This window comes from Sinocyclocheilus anshuiensis, unplaced genomic scaffold (assembly GCF_001515605.1).
Source record: "Sinocyclocheilus anshuiensis isolate Anshui unplaced genomic scaffold, SAMN03320099.WGS_v1.1 scaffold703, whole genome shotgun sequence".
NCBI lineage: Eukaryota > Metazoa > Chordata > Actinopteri > Cypriniformes > Cyprinidae > Sinocyclocheilus > Sinocyclocheilus anshuiensis.
Window position 1 is genome coordinate 73,604 of NW_015551036.1, and position 16,499 is coordinate 90,102.

Sequence of the window (16,499 nt, forward strand, 5' to 3'; positions counted from 1 at the left end):
CCCCCCCAGACACCGGTAGATCGCTTCCCTCCAGCATAGTCCCTTGGTGTCTGGGAGGTCAATGGGGCGATGGTAGTTGGCCCCAAAACAGAACAGAGAATTGATGGTCGCGTCATCCAATGCCATCACCGCGGCGAGCCCGCAGAATTCCCAGGCGTACTCGAAGAAGGGGAGATCTCTGCAGGCTAAGGTGGAGAAACGAGCTGCGATTTCCATGATCGCGGAGGGAAACAAACAGGAAACAAAAAATGTAAAAAAAAAAACGGAAAACAAACAAGGGGAAAGGGGTGCCACTTACTGTTCTGTTTTTGGTCTGGAATTCTGTCACGGTGTGCCTACTGTGAAGGAGCGAGGAGACGAAGGAGATTCCAGAATTATCACAGACTTTATTTACAATAGGGAAAGCCACATGTAGGACACGGGGATCGACGTTCACAGACATCACAGACACAGACACGTAACACGGAACAGAGTCTGACATTACTCCCCCCTCCCGGCATTCTTAGAATAGATTCATACAACTTCTGAATAATCTACCGTTTGATGTTGTACAGATTGGAGGAAGGAATCAGCTTCCCACTCTTCTCTCCAAAACTATCCACAGTGGTTTGATAATATTCAAGTCAGGTGATTTGTCTGTTCAGGGCAGATGTTGAAGTTCATGTTGGTGCTGTTCAGGTTTTATGATTATGACACCATCTTTTTCACATTTTATCATTGGTGTCTGTAATTAAAATTTTAGCTCTTTCATGGGTGTCGGCTTTGTGAAGTTCTCTGTGAGGAAACAGGGTCTTTAAAAGGACTATTGAGGTTTGCCGTCACTTTGCTGCAGTAATTCTGTGTTGCTTGGACACAATCCTTAGTGTTTGATAGTCCCTATCATTCATGGCAAGTCTTGCCATGCTTTACATACTTCACTTCATAATCGTAAAGACTGTTGTTCTTAAAGCACTAAACAATTGGACTGTTAGGGTTACAGACACTTCTGCTAAATGGGTTCCCATGATCTGTCCTGTTTGGAAATCTGACCGTCACTCATTTCACACAAGACTTGTACTAAACACAACTTACACTACACTGATACACAAACTAGAGAATACAGACAACAAAAACATAAATAAAACATTATTACAGCATTTTTTTTTTTACTGTAGCCTACACAAATGATATTAACCCATATAATAATGGGTATTCATATTATTTTGTCCAACCATGTATGCCCTAATATTTAGATGCACTAATACTTATCTTCTATTCTAACTAGGACAGTGTGACAATTTCAAATCTACAGACTAGTCAGAAGCAAGTCAGAAGGTCAACACGCTGTAACCACACATGGCTCTTTTCTGACAGCCTGCCATCAGCCTTGGGTTCAAAGTAAGGAGAGCAGGTTTGTGCATGATGGACATTATCATTCATTTACAGGATATCCTCTCAAGTGTTTACAGTGGTCAAGAGCAAATAAACAGCAGGCCACCTCAAAGTCAGAGTAAATTTGGTGTAGGTCTGGGAATATGCCTTGAGGATGGGAAAGTGGGACCAGTTTGCTGAGAGGTGGACTGAAAAAGGTAAAATTACTTCCATGACACAGTTACACTCATCAACCGGATGTTCTGGTCTTTATCGGACACAAACAATTAGCATGGTGCCACGTTTGAAACGTCCGGCTTTAATCAGAGCAAAGACAGGCAACGAGATGCGAAGCACCAAAGCTGGTACCCATTACTGATACTGTAAAATAGGATTGAAGTCAGAAGACTGGGCTTTGATCTACAACCAGTGCCAATTTTAAAGAAATTACGATTGTTTGGAGAGAATGAGACCCTCCCTGAAGCTTTAATAACATTACAGTATTGCTGCATATGAAATGTCAACATAGAATCACTTGCACTTTAATAGCTTTACTTAAAAAAAAAAGTCGCCAGACAATCAACAGCAGATTTTGTTAAATATACAATGCTTAAACATTTTTTCAATAACTGCCGTAATAATTAATTTGAGCAATCATGGGACATATGTGAACCATGGCACTCTGTTTTTCTAGCCGCTGAAGCAGAAAACAACTCTTTGTTTTTGTAAAGGCAAAGCTTTTTGTAAAGGTTCTCAAGTGGTGACGCTATGTATTGCAAATCTGTTGCCAACAACACAATCTCATGGCAATTTGTAACTATTTTACTTTTTGCCGAATTAGTGGCTAAAAGAATGACAACTACAACGATAACTATATTTAACGTCCACACCAATGGATGCTATCATTCTGTATATTATAATTGCGCACTACCATTATGTTGTCTTGTTTGCCACTTCAAATGCTCAAGATATTTAAAGCAGGATGGATTCTGATTGCCAAATGTTTTTATTGTTCATCATCTGGAAATTAATTGTTTTGAAAGCGATTCCAACAATATCGTTCCTCTGTGCCGTCATTGTTAAAGTTGTAAAAGTCATTTAAACAATAACTTTATCGTTATAGTTATCGTTCTTAGTGTGAATGGGCCTTTATTCATATCAGTTTGTAAGACTGCATTTGTATATCCTATGATTATGCCTTTTATGCCCGAGGCTGTGGATTACAGGTAATAATGCTGTAAATAATGTTCAGTTTCTTGCACAGACTGATTGTTTCACTTCATAAGACCTCAATATATCATCAGAAGCCTGATGCTTTTTTTTTTTTTTATTCTCATAAACGGGCAGCCACTGACTTACATTTTATGAATCACTATGGACCACGGTTTCAGCTAAAAATCTTCTTTAATGTTCTACTGAAGAAAAAAGTAATCTTGAATGGCCTGAGGGCGAGTAAATTAACAGGAAGTTTTCATTTTTGGGTGAACTATTCCTTTAAACATGAGACCTGCAGTAAAAAACTGCAAGAGGTAGAGCTGACATTTACCTGACGGGCTTTGCGAATGCGGTCAGCCTTTTGTGTGGCAGCGTTTCTTTCTTATATCTCCTTGGTTTGGCAGGAATCCATCCTGTAAAACTCCTAATGTAGCCTTTAAAAACTACTATTTGCCAAAAAACAAATGGGACTGGCATGGCATAGTCAGCCGTTCCAAGGTTTCTATGAAAATGAGTCTTCTGGGACGTTTGGTGGAAAAATGATAGCTAATCAGAAGGGTTTATAGATTCTGCCTCAAATCATTCCAACCATATGGCAATTATGCAAGAAAGTCACGGAAATGTCTTATATAAGACTGCTGTCATCCCACACAACATTAAACCCTGTTTAATAGTCTTCATTGAGCCAGTGATGTGTTCAGCATACATGTTCTTGGTAATGCAATGTAATGTAATGGTTGGCTTACAGGCATAGTTCACCCCAAAATGAAAACTCTTATGTCATTCTATAACACCATGAGTGTCTTTTTTTCTTCTTCTGTGAAACACAAAACATCTTTCCATAAAACAACACTTTAAAGTTAACAAAGGTCTCTACAAATAATCATCATAAATGCATCATAAAAGTAGTCCATATCACCATATCGCTATATTTGAAGTCTTCAATAGCCAGACAATAGCTTTGAATGAGGAACGGACTGAAATTTAAATCATCATTCACTATTGATTTTTACAGACAACTCTCAAATCAGGTATGGAGATTATGGCACAGGTTACGAGACCTTGAAAACGAATGTTTGATATTATTGACAACCAACTGATATCTGTATTTTATTTGAACGCCTCAGGTCTGTTCTTCAGGTCTGTTCACTGCACAAAGCTTTATGGTGCTTCTTTGATGCCGTTTTGTTACTTGGCAGTCCATGGTCACTATGATTTGTACTTATATAAAAACAATGATGCCAAAAAAACAGCATACAGGTTTGAAACAACATGAAGTATGAGTAAATAATGTCAGAATTGTCATTTCTGGGTGAACTATTATTTTTTAAAAATGGCACAATGGCAGAATTTCAAGGTACTTACTTCTGGTAAGAGTGTCATTTATTCTGAAGCTGCAAAGAACCTTGTCCACATTTCTAGCATGAAGGAATCCATTTCCTCTCACGACGACTTGGAACGCCTCTTTAAAACAGGAAGTTCACACATAACAATGTTAAGTCACGTAGCGAAATTTTGAAAGACAGTTGCGATAAAACAAATCAGAGGCATCAATAAAAATGTCATGGTTCAAAGCATTTTTTTGTTTTATTATTTTATTATTTTGTTTTGTTTCATATTAGCGATATTTCCGCAAAATTTTGTGGGTGGAATGGTCCATTGTCTCTTGTCAAAAGTATGGTAACTGTATGAAGCACAACTCATATCAAAGTCACTTTCAAACCAAACAGGTTTCTGCTGGTCAACACGGCAAATTCACATGACCCACTTGAACCCATTGTGAAATCTGTGGGGGAATCTTTCACTCTCATGCGTAGTTCCAGATTGTGTGGATTCCTATTGAATGAATAGATTTTGTCTGAGAAAATTTGCCAGACAGCATTCTTTAAAAGAATGTTTGCAATTTTGAATGGTTGAAGCCAACACCTTACTGCTAAATAAAATGAAATCAAATGTTTAATTTATTTTAAGTGCCTTTTTAAAGTTCCAACAGCACATTTTTGGGTTTTTCAGTCTCTATAAAACCACTGTGTTAAAGGTGTGTGATTGCCTAAGGTATGCAATGTAAGTGTATATTTTTTTAGTTATTAAAATCAACACATCAGTTTGATCAAGTGATGACTTTCTGTATCAAGCCTATTATACCTACTTTTCGCTGCTTGAACAGACCTTAATGCTGTGGCTCAAGCGGTTGATCTAGTGAGAACTGTACTCACCTCCAGCACAGATACTGGAAGGTTCTGCAGCAAGGATCTCTATGCAGGATTTCTTCAAGATCTGATGGGTACAAAGAGAAACTCAGTAGGTGGACAACTAGGTCAGCTGAGCTAGTAAAGATAAATAACCATTCAGTTCAATGTCTTTAAAGGGCCAGTTCACCCAAAATGGCAATTCTGTCATCATTTACTCACCCTTGACTTGTTCCTTTTTTCTACTGAACACAAAAGAATATAGCAGTGTTTCCCATACATTGATTTATTTGTGGCGGCCCGCCACAATATCAAAACTGACCGCCAAAAATAGATTTTCCAAATGGCTTTAACTTCGTTGAATAAACATGAGCTCTGCACGGTTCAAAATCTAAATGTGGCATGGGTGTTTTTATATGAAAGTGTATCTGAAGGGAACCGAATGTCTTCAGAAAAGCAGCGATGCACTGATCTATATAATGACTTTATATTATAGATCAGTGCATCGATGTCATTTTCATTTAATCTTTCCTATAATGCCTGATAAAGTAGCGCTTGTGAGCGCAGTGCTGCTTTGATTACCGCCGTTACCGGGGAAACCGATATATATCTGCCGCTACAAAAGTGCCACCTGCTGGCAGAAAATGAATTTGCATTTTCAATCAACCTGGCTGCTGTTTTCATTATATATATATATATATATATATATATATATTTCCCGCTGGGCGTGTATAATATCTTGTTATTGGAAAAAAACAACACTGATTTGAAAACAGCTGAAATACATTCACGCTACTAAAAATGAAGTTAGTAGCATTGCTACTCCCCCCAGCACTGTCTCAAGCACTTTTTGGTGTTTTTAACCTTCTCCTGTAACACAGCCAGCTTTTGCAGCAAGGTGCTGAGGACAGGCCTTTAAATAGAAAGCAGAAATTTATCCTACTGTCCCGCTTGGCCTCTGAATGCTCCAAGTGCCGCCACACATAGAGTGTAAGTCTGTGGGAAACACTGATATATATATCAGGGTTTCCCGCCACAAATAGATTTTCTGCACGGTTCAAAGTCAAAACGCGGCACGGGTGTTTTTATATGAATGTATCTTTTTTGAAGGGAACCAATTGTCTTCATAAAAGTTTTGATGTCATTTTCCTTTAATCTTTCCTATAATGCCTGATAAAGCAGCGTTCATGAGCACAGCTGTTTTGTGTACAGCCATTACCGGGCAAGCCGCTATTTCTGCTGCACTTAAAGCGCCTCCTGCTGGCAGAGAATTAAATTTGTACTTTCAATAAGCCCTGTCTGCGGTTTTATATTTACATTATATACAGTACATATATATTTCCCCCAGGGGAAGTGCCGCCACACATAGAGTGTAAGTCTGTGGGAAACACTGTATAGTATGAAGAATGCAAACAGTAGCTGCTAGCCATTGACTTCCATAGTATGGGAATAATACAGTGGAAATCAGTGGGGACCAGAAACACAGTTCTTCAAAATACATTTCTTTATTTTCAACAGAACATACAGGTTTTGGAATAACTTGAGGGTGAGTAAATCATGGCAGAATGGTCATTTTGTTGTGAACAGCCCCTTTAAATTAATCTAACAAGCAGTTAATGGAAATAGCAAACGGAGAAGACTTTCCATTGTCCGTTTTTTTTTTTTTTTTTTTTTTTTTTTTCAGAACAAGTTTATTTTATCTGAAAGAATCCTCCAATCATAGCAACACCTCTCCTTCAAGAGCCTCAACAGGACAATCCTCATGTGGCGTTTTTGTTTTGAACATCACATCTGCTTTCTCCGTCTCTTTCCTCTCGTCCTGGAAATAGCCTTCATCAGCCATACCAGCACCTATGTGTGGCGAGGCTGTTTTGATCTACATGTCTACCGCCTTCCTCTGTCATCGATGGAAGTATGCTTTCAGATCCCGAGGTCCCTGCTGATTTACGACACTCTTCTCCTGAGCTTCGGCAAAGAACTTTCAGCATGCAGCTAACTGACAGCAGATGGAGGCCAGCTGGACTGACCCCAGTCTCAGCTCATGAAACAGTCAACCTCTGCATGGGCGAGACGAGTCTTTACCCAAACATCTCCTCTTTTCTTCCACCTCGGCTTCGGAGATTAAAAACATATAAATCATTAGCTTTCATTGCAGAAAGAAAGGACACCGTGACCGTGGCTTTGATGGTGTTTGGACAGACTCCAGCGAAGTCTTCTTTAATTCTTCTGTTGTTTCTTTCATTAAGAGGCTGTTCCTTAGGATAATTTTTACCCAGGAGGTCAAGCTTTGTCTGGTTGGCATGGCTCTGTTTGCCCCTGCTGGTAAAAGCTGTTGCTAAAGCATCTGAAAAGCATCTTTCTCCACTGACAGCCATTCTTATTAGTGGTTGACGGATACTGATTTTGTGAAGGCCGCTATCTTAGACAGCAGGGTGGTAGATGGCCAATATAAAGCTGATACAATATCACACTATTTAATTTAAAGATATAACACTTGCATAAGAATTTCTGAAATGAAATGTATATTTATTTTGCATAATATTTATTAGAAATAAATCATTTTAAATCAGTTATATGAAAAAATTAAACTTGAAATAAAAAATAAACAGATTTATACTTATGATTCTTGATTCTGTAATCTTATTATAATATTTTTCACAAATAAAGAAAATTGTTAAAAATGTGAATAAAAAGGAAGTCAACACTTTAACCAATAGTGCACTTAGTAATGTGTTAAGTCTGGGAACCAGGAACAATATTTTTTCAAATTAACATAAGGTAGTGCTTTTATTTAGCATAACATGTACAGAATTTTATGCTAATTAAATAAAATATATATATATATTATATAAATGTGTATTTGCTGAATGGTAATGGTAGATTACTTACTAATAATGGAAAATAAAATACTAAATCATAATAAAAATCAGCCAACATATTGGCCTTTGGCGATATATTGCATGACCACTAACTAATATTTCAAATTGCAAACTAGTGGAGGTTCTGATGGATGTCTAGGAAATGTTTCTGAAACTGGTCAAATAAGTATTAAATTAATTCAGCAAAAATAAAGCAATGCATAGAGAGTGCATGAATGAGTGATCATGATGAACTTTTCACTGTAAAAAAAATCATCTCATTTGAATTAAAAACTCTTTTAATTAAATTTTTAATTGCTTAAACAAAATTACTTTATTTAAAATATTAAATCAACGTGGTACCAAAATTAAAGCCTGCAGTGATGCACTGTAATTTTGAAACTACTTTGAATTAAATTAATGCTGGAAAAAAAAAAGAAAAGAACAAAAACTGACAAATAATAAAATTGGTAAATGAACGGAAACAATCATAATGGTATTTGTTTTATATAATGATTAAAGTGTGACTTTTCCCACAATACAATTTTTCACATAGAATGTAATTTACTGTATTAAATCATCTACATAAACACTCACCGAACCAATAACACCTTGTAAAGCTTCAAAGCCATCATTTACTGGAAAGACATGATCTTTGCTGTCAGCGATCTTGGCCAGCTAGGAAAAGTGAAAAGTAAATTAAAAAAAAAAAGTATTACAAAAAATTGTATAAAGTATATACTTGCTTAAACAAGTGCTAGTCCATATACCCTCCAAGCATAATTTATAAAAATCTGGTAACACTTTGGCATAAGTGCCAAGATCTAGTTTTAAAGCTTACCATACCACCAAACACAACACACACAAACACACCTGAGTCTCATTGAAATCCTTCACTCCTACGCAGTACACAGAGGCACCCAGGCTGCGAGAGCGATTGGCCTGAGGGAAACACAGAGCAGAAACACTTCAGACACCTGCAAACTATTTTTATTTGTTGGCCGTTAACTGCTTCATCTACAGATCGTGCTTTTGGCACTGCCTGGTGAAGCTGAACATCTATGAAGAGGACGCTCAGGGTAATTTTGATCATTAGATGCTAAATATAATGTCTTTGGTGGTTGAAGCTGAAAGCAAAAGTGCCGGGGGTGGGGTGGGTCCTAGACCACAGTAACTGGGGGGGCCAAACAGGGGCCTCTTGTGCTTTTAGGGGCCACATTTTTAAAATTCATCTTAACTTACTTTAAGTATTATTCATTCAGTCATTTTTCACCATGTCATGTATCATGACATGGTGAAATGTATGACCGTCCCTGAAAAGTGCGTCAAAATATGGGGATAAGTACACTTATTATTTCAGTGAGTGTGGCTGACATTTTGTACATAAAAATACATGTTGATTATTTATACTATTTATAATAGCTCATAAGATTTGCTGTTCTTTATTATTAATTTGTTTAAGCAATGGTTCTTGTTGGTTGATACTGTTGTAATATTGTTACCATCTGTGTTACAGGATGATGAAGAAAAGAGAAATGTGTGATGTAATTCCCAGCATGCAAATTAATTCAAATGACCCTGACTTCACCTCGTGAACACCAAAGGAAACATTGCTTTCAGTGACGACACCCCTTGTGAAAATGAAATACACTTAATTGCACTGAATGCGCACTCGTAGTGTACTTCAAATCCTAAAAAGTCTATAAAAACTTGCAGATAATATAACATTAATAAAATAAAATAGCATTTAAGTGAACTTAAAATGCACTTTGTAATAATGTCAAATTAAAAGTGTTAAAGTACATTTTACATCTTTATGTTTTAATAATATTTTGTCATGCTTTAAGTACACTTATGATTATGATGTGTAACATACTAAAGCACAGGTAAAGTACTTCATTATAATTATAACTGTAGTGTGTTTTTAATGTATTACTTACTTAACATTTTTAAATGTACTAAATTGCCATTTCATCATACAAATGTGTAATTACAAATATATTTAAGTACATGACATACAAGTTACAACAGAAATTACAATCAAGCATATTTTAGTTTACCAAGTAGTGTACATTTGGCAGAACCCTTTAACCATATTTCAAAGACAATAGATTTCATTATAAATTACAAAGATGTATTTAAGTCCTACTTAAGAGGGTCATAGTTGCAGCTAATAATTGCAATTGATACAAATTTAATCTACGATACATTTTTATGAAATTGCATTAACATGCAATCAAGTGTCCAAAAACATTACATTCAGTTTGTGTTTAAATATATTCTTTTAAAGTATTATTTATTTCCATAATAACCTCTTTTTTTTTTTTATTAAGATAAAGCATACTTCTTTTTACAAGGTACCGTCAAACCCTCCACTCTTTTTCTTTCTCTTCTTCAGTCTTTCATCATTCTCACCTCTCTCTCAGCGTAATAGAAGACATCTTCATGCAGTTCTCCATCTGTGAGGGCGATGATCACACTGGCTGTGCGGTATCCTTCACACAGAAACAAAGTTTGCATCATGTTTGCAACTTAATGCCAGATTTTGATTGACACATTTTTTATCCGTTTTACAGAGGAACATGCAGCATGGTGAAACTAGCTAGTAGCAGCAAGTAATTTTGATTTCTAAATGAACAATATGAGGGGGATAAACAGTAAATATGTTCAATTGAAACAGTCTAAACCAGCTAAATTGGCTTAGCTGGTCACCAGCTTAAATAACCAGTTAAGACCGCCTTGCAGGTTACCACAGTATAAGTATCAATTTCATACCCCAGATAACACACGTACGACTGCAAGACGTCTGTTAAAGATCGCTTGATCTGGAAAGCATCTGCTGTGTACAAACATCTGACAGACGTCTGTAAGATGTCAGTTTTAGGTACATTCTAAACCATAAACATCTTGAAGACATCTAATAAACATCTATATGACATCTAATAGGAAACGTCCTATAGATAGATGTATTGCAGATGTGCAAACACTCTAAAAAATACGTCTTGCAGATGTAAATGCAGACGTCAAATAGACATCTCCGTGATGTACGCGTGCTATCAGGGACTGGTTGATGAAATGAAATTTCTGTCATCATTTATTCGAGTCTAATCTCATAACAAAAACGTACCTGTGGGAACTTTTTAGCAAGATGCGAAATATGTAGCGCCATGTACATTTCGTGACATATTCGATGTGAAATGTCCACTGAGTGGTGCTAAAAGAGTGTTTATTTTTTCCACAGAAAAGATGAACGTACATATGGTACGTTTTATGTGACCGCAGTTCTGACTTGAAATGTCCATTGAGTGGCGCTATAACTCTAATGCTCCGTGACGTTTTAAAATAACGTACCATCTGCACTACACCTAAACCTACTCGATAGTATGAACAAAAGCGAATCTGACGTAAAAACGCAGTAGGAAGCATGCCGTTTTAGCTTGTTTTTCGATCTCTCATCTTTCAGCTGTTTCATCGTGAGTTATGTTTTTCACGGCATTCGTACCCAAGGACTCCGGATCTTAAGTCCAGTTTCGTGCTGGCTGTGCTACCCAGCAAGCTTGTTACGTCCAGAATCATAACTATGTACGAAAACGATTACAAGTGCTCGCTGTTTTACCACCTCTAGTGTTCATTTCTGTTGGAAACTGCAGTGATTGGAACTTATTGGTATGTATTTCGGTGTTTTGCGAAAAGCTTCCACAGGTACATTTTTGTCATGAGATCAGGTTACACTCAAATTGTTGCAAACCTGTATGAATTTCTTTCTTCTGTTAAACACAAAAGAAGAACAAAGAGTTGACGATAGCCATTGACTTCTATAGTAATTTTTTTACATTTTATGTGTAACCCCTCCAGATCTGCTCCCTTCATTCTTGCTCTGCGCGGGATTCGGCATTTTCGGCATGGGAGGCGGGTATGCTAGCAAGGACGCTAAAGACCACAGTCTCTAGCATCAGTCTCTAGTGCACTTCTTGAGATTAGGGGAGTGAGGTTTACCTGCACAGCACAGCCTACAATGGGAGTCAATGGCTACCATCAACAGTTTGGCTGCCAAAATTCTTCAAAATATCTTCTTTTGTGTTTTACAGAAGTACGAAATTATGAGTAAGAACATGAGGGTGAGTAAATGACGACAATTTTCATTTTTGGGTGAACCATCCCTTTAAGATGGTCTAACTGCAACTATAACAAATTTAACCATTTCGTGCCAGTAATCTAAAACCAGTTAAAACCAAATTGAAGATTACTTAAACTAGTCTAAACTGTTTCTTCTTTCAGCAAGATGTGTTTGAAATGAGCCTACCCTCAGTGTTACCATAGTAAATCTGTTCGCTGGCCTTGTAGCACAAAAAAAAAAGAGAAAAGAAAAACATCACAAATATTGTAATCTCATGCAGATCAAACAACATTCACAGTAACTGGTTATTTCACAGACAGATGAGGAATAAATCTACCCAGCTGTGAAAGATCATTTAAAAACTCAACAGTTTTATGTTTTTAGGTCCATTTGTCTGAGTAGTGGCCAAACATAACCTTCGTGAAGGATATTTCGAGCTATTTTTCATAGCGGGGTGGGCGGTACTGACGCCAAGATGGTTCCTATTGGCTCACTCACCCGCTGAATGCCTTCATGCATAAAAGTATCTCCACCTGGACACACTTTCTCGAGTTCCTCCAAACCTTTCCGTATTTGTTCCCTGACAAATGCACACAATGAAAGAGAGTGAAAAGGTCATGAAAAATACCTCATGGCCACAATCATGCTCTATCCTTGCTACATCTGTGCAATGTTTTACTGTAACCACCAAACACTGGTAACACACACAAGGATTCAGGAGACCAGGAGTGTAAGTTTATTCTGGATGGAGTAGATTTTCAACAACTACAGACAAATTATACCATGAATAATATTAATTGGCACTGACAACCATTGACAACCAGCACTTTTCTGGAAACATGGAAAAGCCCTAGTCACAAAGAATTTGGCATACAAACATGACATGTTTTAAAGGAATAGTTCACTCAAAAATGAAAACTCTGTCATCATGTACTCATCCACAAATTGTTCCTGTTTGTTGGTAACCAAACAGTTGCTGGTAGCAATTGACTTCCATAGTATTTTTTTCTCTACTATGGAAGTCAAAACTACCGGCTACTATTTGGTTACCAAAATTCTTTAAAATAACTTCTTTTGTGTTTAACAGAAGAAGCAATCTCATACAGGTTTGCAACAACTTGAAATTGAATAAATGATGAGAGAATATTAATTTTTACATGAACTATCCCTTTAAGGAGACGATCGTCAAGACCAGGGAATGCTTACAGCAGATGTGCCATTCTTTATGGGTCATTAATGGTCACATAACTGATTCTGACAGATTTGGCCTTCATTTTTGGTAACAGAAGTGTAAAACTACAGTCATTTGTTGGCACAAACCCATACTACAGTCAAAACCCTTCCAGACTGCAAAAGTTGATAGGCCTGCAATGCATTTGTGCAAACTACTTGGGTTAAATCACAAAATAATAAAAATAACAATTCACTCACCTGTCTTCTGTAAGCCGCATCAAAATCTTGCCCTGATCGGAGAACACAATGAAGGACATCCGCAACTGAGGGCTAGATACAATACCAAACATGTATGTTAGACTGAAATTATAATTTTAAAGGCATATTTTAATTTAATGTGATCCCACATATTCCTATTTGTACTTCAATAAAATAATTTACAGAACGTTTATTAAGCCAAATAAAAATTAGAGATGCAACTAGTCACTCAATATTTTAGTTAAACATGTTTTTTCATTATTTTTCATCCACATAATATAGAAAAAGTTATGCAGACTCACAGATTTTTGTGAGACTCTGACTTTGCCTACCTTATGAACTTATGGGCCAGATGTTCCACAAAGTTATATATTTCATTCCAGTGATGCTGCACACTTCCTGATCTGCAGGGAGAAACAGACATATTGGACACTTATAGTCGAACATCAAGGGAGCAATAAAGATTCACAAGCTTAGAGGAATAGCCGAGTTTGAGATTTACAGCTGTGTGAAAAAATATTTTTTTAAAGCAGCAGTTCAAGAACTACATTGACACATTTTTATGCTCCTTTGAGGGAAATCATTTGAGTATCCAGCATCTTCCCAGAACAGCTGTCTTTCTGAATGAGTGTGATGCCAGCTGTCAATATTCCACTGGCTTTGAATTAAGACAAAGATCAACAATCTTGATACTTATTTCAGTAGTAATGCATGTGAAACTTTACTTTGAAATTTAAATTAAACGTAAACTCTTTTCTCATTAGTTTTTGCCTTCTATCTGTATTTCAATTTACATTTGACTAGTTTGACCTTTATGCAGGATTCTGTGCAGGAAAACTCCTCTAAAACAAATGCAATTTATTACATTTACAGAAAGTGAAGTGCCAGTCATATCTGGGAAATCTGCCTGTGAAAGAACTTGTGCACTTTCCAAAGCTACATTTAAGAGAGAGCAGTTTAGGTTGAATGTTGCAATATTTGTATTGTGTGGTAAGCCATTTATAAAAGCAATAAGGTACTCAAGGCATGCTGTATTGCATTTGTATGATTTGGCACACTCTACATCACACCAGCTTATCTTCACAAAATGGCACAGTGACACTTTCATAGATACATTCATATGTAATATGATTTGAAAGCAACAACTACATGTAAAAAAAAAAATCAATCAAGCATTGCTTAATGGTAGAACTTTAGAAATTCAAACTGAAATGTGACAACCATGTATGAATGAAAATGTATGCATATTTTTCATATTAAATAGAATTACAATTCTATATTCTATATTCATAAACAGAATTATAGGCTGCTGGTGTTGAGACATTATTGGTCATTCAGTGTTCAACAATAATACTGATAGGATAATACTAATTGTAATGCAAAGTTCTGTCATGAAACTTTAGATGCAGACTGATAGGTCCTTAAATCAATCTACTAGTAATCACATCGCTATCTGTATGGCACATCTGATTGGTTTTATTTGCATCAGCAGCCAATGAGCTTGCTGCTCAACATTCAAATACTTGGCTAGTGCTTGCTGTTAGCAGTTGCAGTGCTTCAGAAACCCTCCACCTCCCCAGCTCCACCTGTATAGATCTGCTACAGGGTGAGGTCATTCATGTATGTTATATGAGGGTTATTTCATATATGTTATATGTTCAGCAGCAGTATTTCCGACATGCTAATAACAGCACATCTGTGGATGTATTGGCACTAGCAAGTCTTGGTACTTGCTCTGCCACAGCAGCAGAGTAGCAGATCTATTTCGCCAAGACCAAACACATTAACACTGCCATGCACTGTACATTACCATGATAAACTCTCTGAGAGTTTAATAACTATATAAATGTGCTAAGCGTCTGATGAGTTACTGAGATTAATGAATATTTATTACATTGTCTACATACTGATTTGCTGAAATCACTCTCCAGGAAATGAGTCTGACACTTAGATCCACAACTCTGGACTACCCTGCGCATTCACTGACAGGAGTAGTGCACTAACTGTGCTGCAAAAACACAGAGAATGAAACTCTCAAGCGTGAAGTCTGTGCTAAACTTATTCTTAGCCTCTAACTCAATCACTGGCAAATTAAATATACCAGTTTATTAGTTAATGGCTAACAATAGACATTATTTAGTCACCATTAGTGACTTTAGTCACATATGTGAGTGACTGACTAGGAATTTAGAGGATTGTTATAGCCACCTATTGAATTATATTTATATTTCAACAACGAATTGGAGAATAACAATATCATTTGAAAAGCTGATATAAACTGCATTATGTGCAATTTTAATGTTTTTATACAAATCAGTTTTTGTTTGAGTGTTGATTATGATTATTGATTGTCTAAAAATGAATAGCAACTGAATTTGGACTCAACAAATTTGGAATTTGTTGTTGTTGTTTTTTTTGGTACTGTACCTTCAATATATGCCAATAAATCAATATTGAATCAAAATTGAAATCAAATCGAATTAAGAATTTGTGAAACAAAATCTCTGTCAATCCCCAGCTGTACAGTTAATGTTTTCTTACTTCCAGTAATAACTACCATTATCTGTCACTGCGCCAGATGTTATTTCTATGATGCCATGTCTAGTGCAGAGCTATGACCATTGATTCATTCAAAATGATGTACTTGTTATAATGTAACTATGCCTAGGACAAAATTGCATCCAGATGATCTTGTTTTTGCATGGTAATGCAGTTTTAAAATCCAGGTCCTGTGAATGCCATCAAACCTATCTCAAAGTTCACATTTCAATCAATGGGTTTTTGGTTAAATGCCTGAAATAAGGTCTGGGTTTAACACAAGCAAAAAAAAAAAAAAACATCAGTAGTGATTTTTAAAGCTTTTACTTCAGGTGGTTTCTAACAAGTGGCTACATGGGTTACAGAGGTTGTCAGGGACTCTAAACTTCAACACAATGAACAGGTAAACTCATACTAACTAGTTCGCTTTCACAGCGTCATTGTGTTTACAATCACATTCTTGTAAACTATTCAACTCAAACTTTCCAGGAAAGACTGAAAGAGTTGTTGAAAGTTTATTGTCAAGTCATTCGACTGTGGTGTAGTTTAAAACCTACGTTTAACTATTTACTTCTAGAGACTATTTAAGCTTCACCGTGGTTATCAAGATTATTATAATGAACAAAGTGTTTTTTGTAGGTCACAGAGCTTATCTTCTGCAATAATCCAAAAGCCAATAGAAAACTCTGGTCACACTTTAGTGTGGGGACCAGTTCTCACTATTAAGTAGTAATAGTGAAGTAACAAAAATAAGTGATGATGGGACAGTCAGTAAAAAAGTTTTACAAGACACTTTTCTAT

The 16,499-nt window shown here is 36.4% G+C and overlaps 1 protein-coding gene across 1 annotated transcript in view; it reads right to left on the reverse strand.

The window, feature by feature from the left end:
- The window catches only part of LOC107661337 (anthrax toxin receptor 1-like), a 56,616-nt gene that overhangs the window by 32,582 nt on the left and 7,535 nt on the right, over positions 1 to 16,499 (reverse strand). Inside the window, exons 2-10 of the mRNA XM_016450857.1 lie at positions 13,493 to 13,564; positions 13,161 to 13,232; positions 12,228 to 12,309; positions 11,916 to 11,949; positions 10,028 to 10,107; positions 8,486 to 8,554; positions 8,210 to 8,290; positions 4,782 to 4,842; positions 3,931 to 4,029 (exon numbers count right to left, since the gene is read on the reverse strand). Of these exons, the coding sequence (XP_016306343.1) occupies positions 3,931 to 4,029; positions 4,782 to 4,842; positions 8,210 to 8,290; positions 8,486 to 8,554; positions 10,028 to 10,107; positions 11,916 to 11,949; positions 12,228 to 12,309; positions 13,161 to 13,232; positions 13,493 to 13,564 (650 nt within the window). The remainder of the gene's footprint in view (positions 1 to 3,930; positions 4,030 to 4,781; positions 4,843 to 8,209; positions 8,291 to 8,485; positions 8,555 to 10,027; positions 10,108 to 11,915; positions 11,950 to 12,227; positions 12,310 to 13,160; positions 13,233 to 13,492; positions 13,565 to 16,499) is intronic.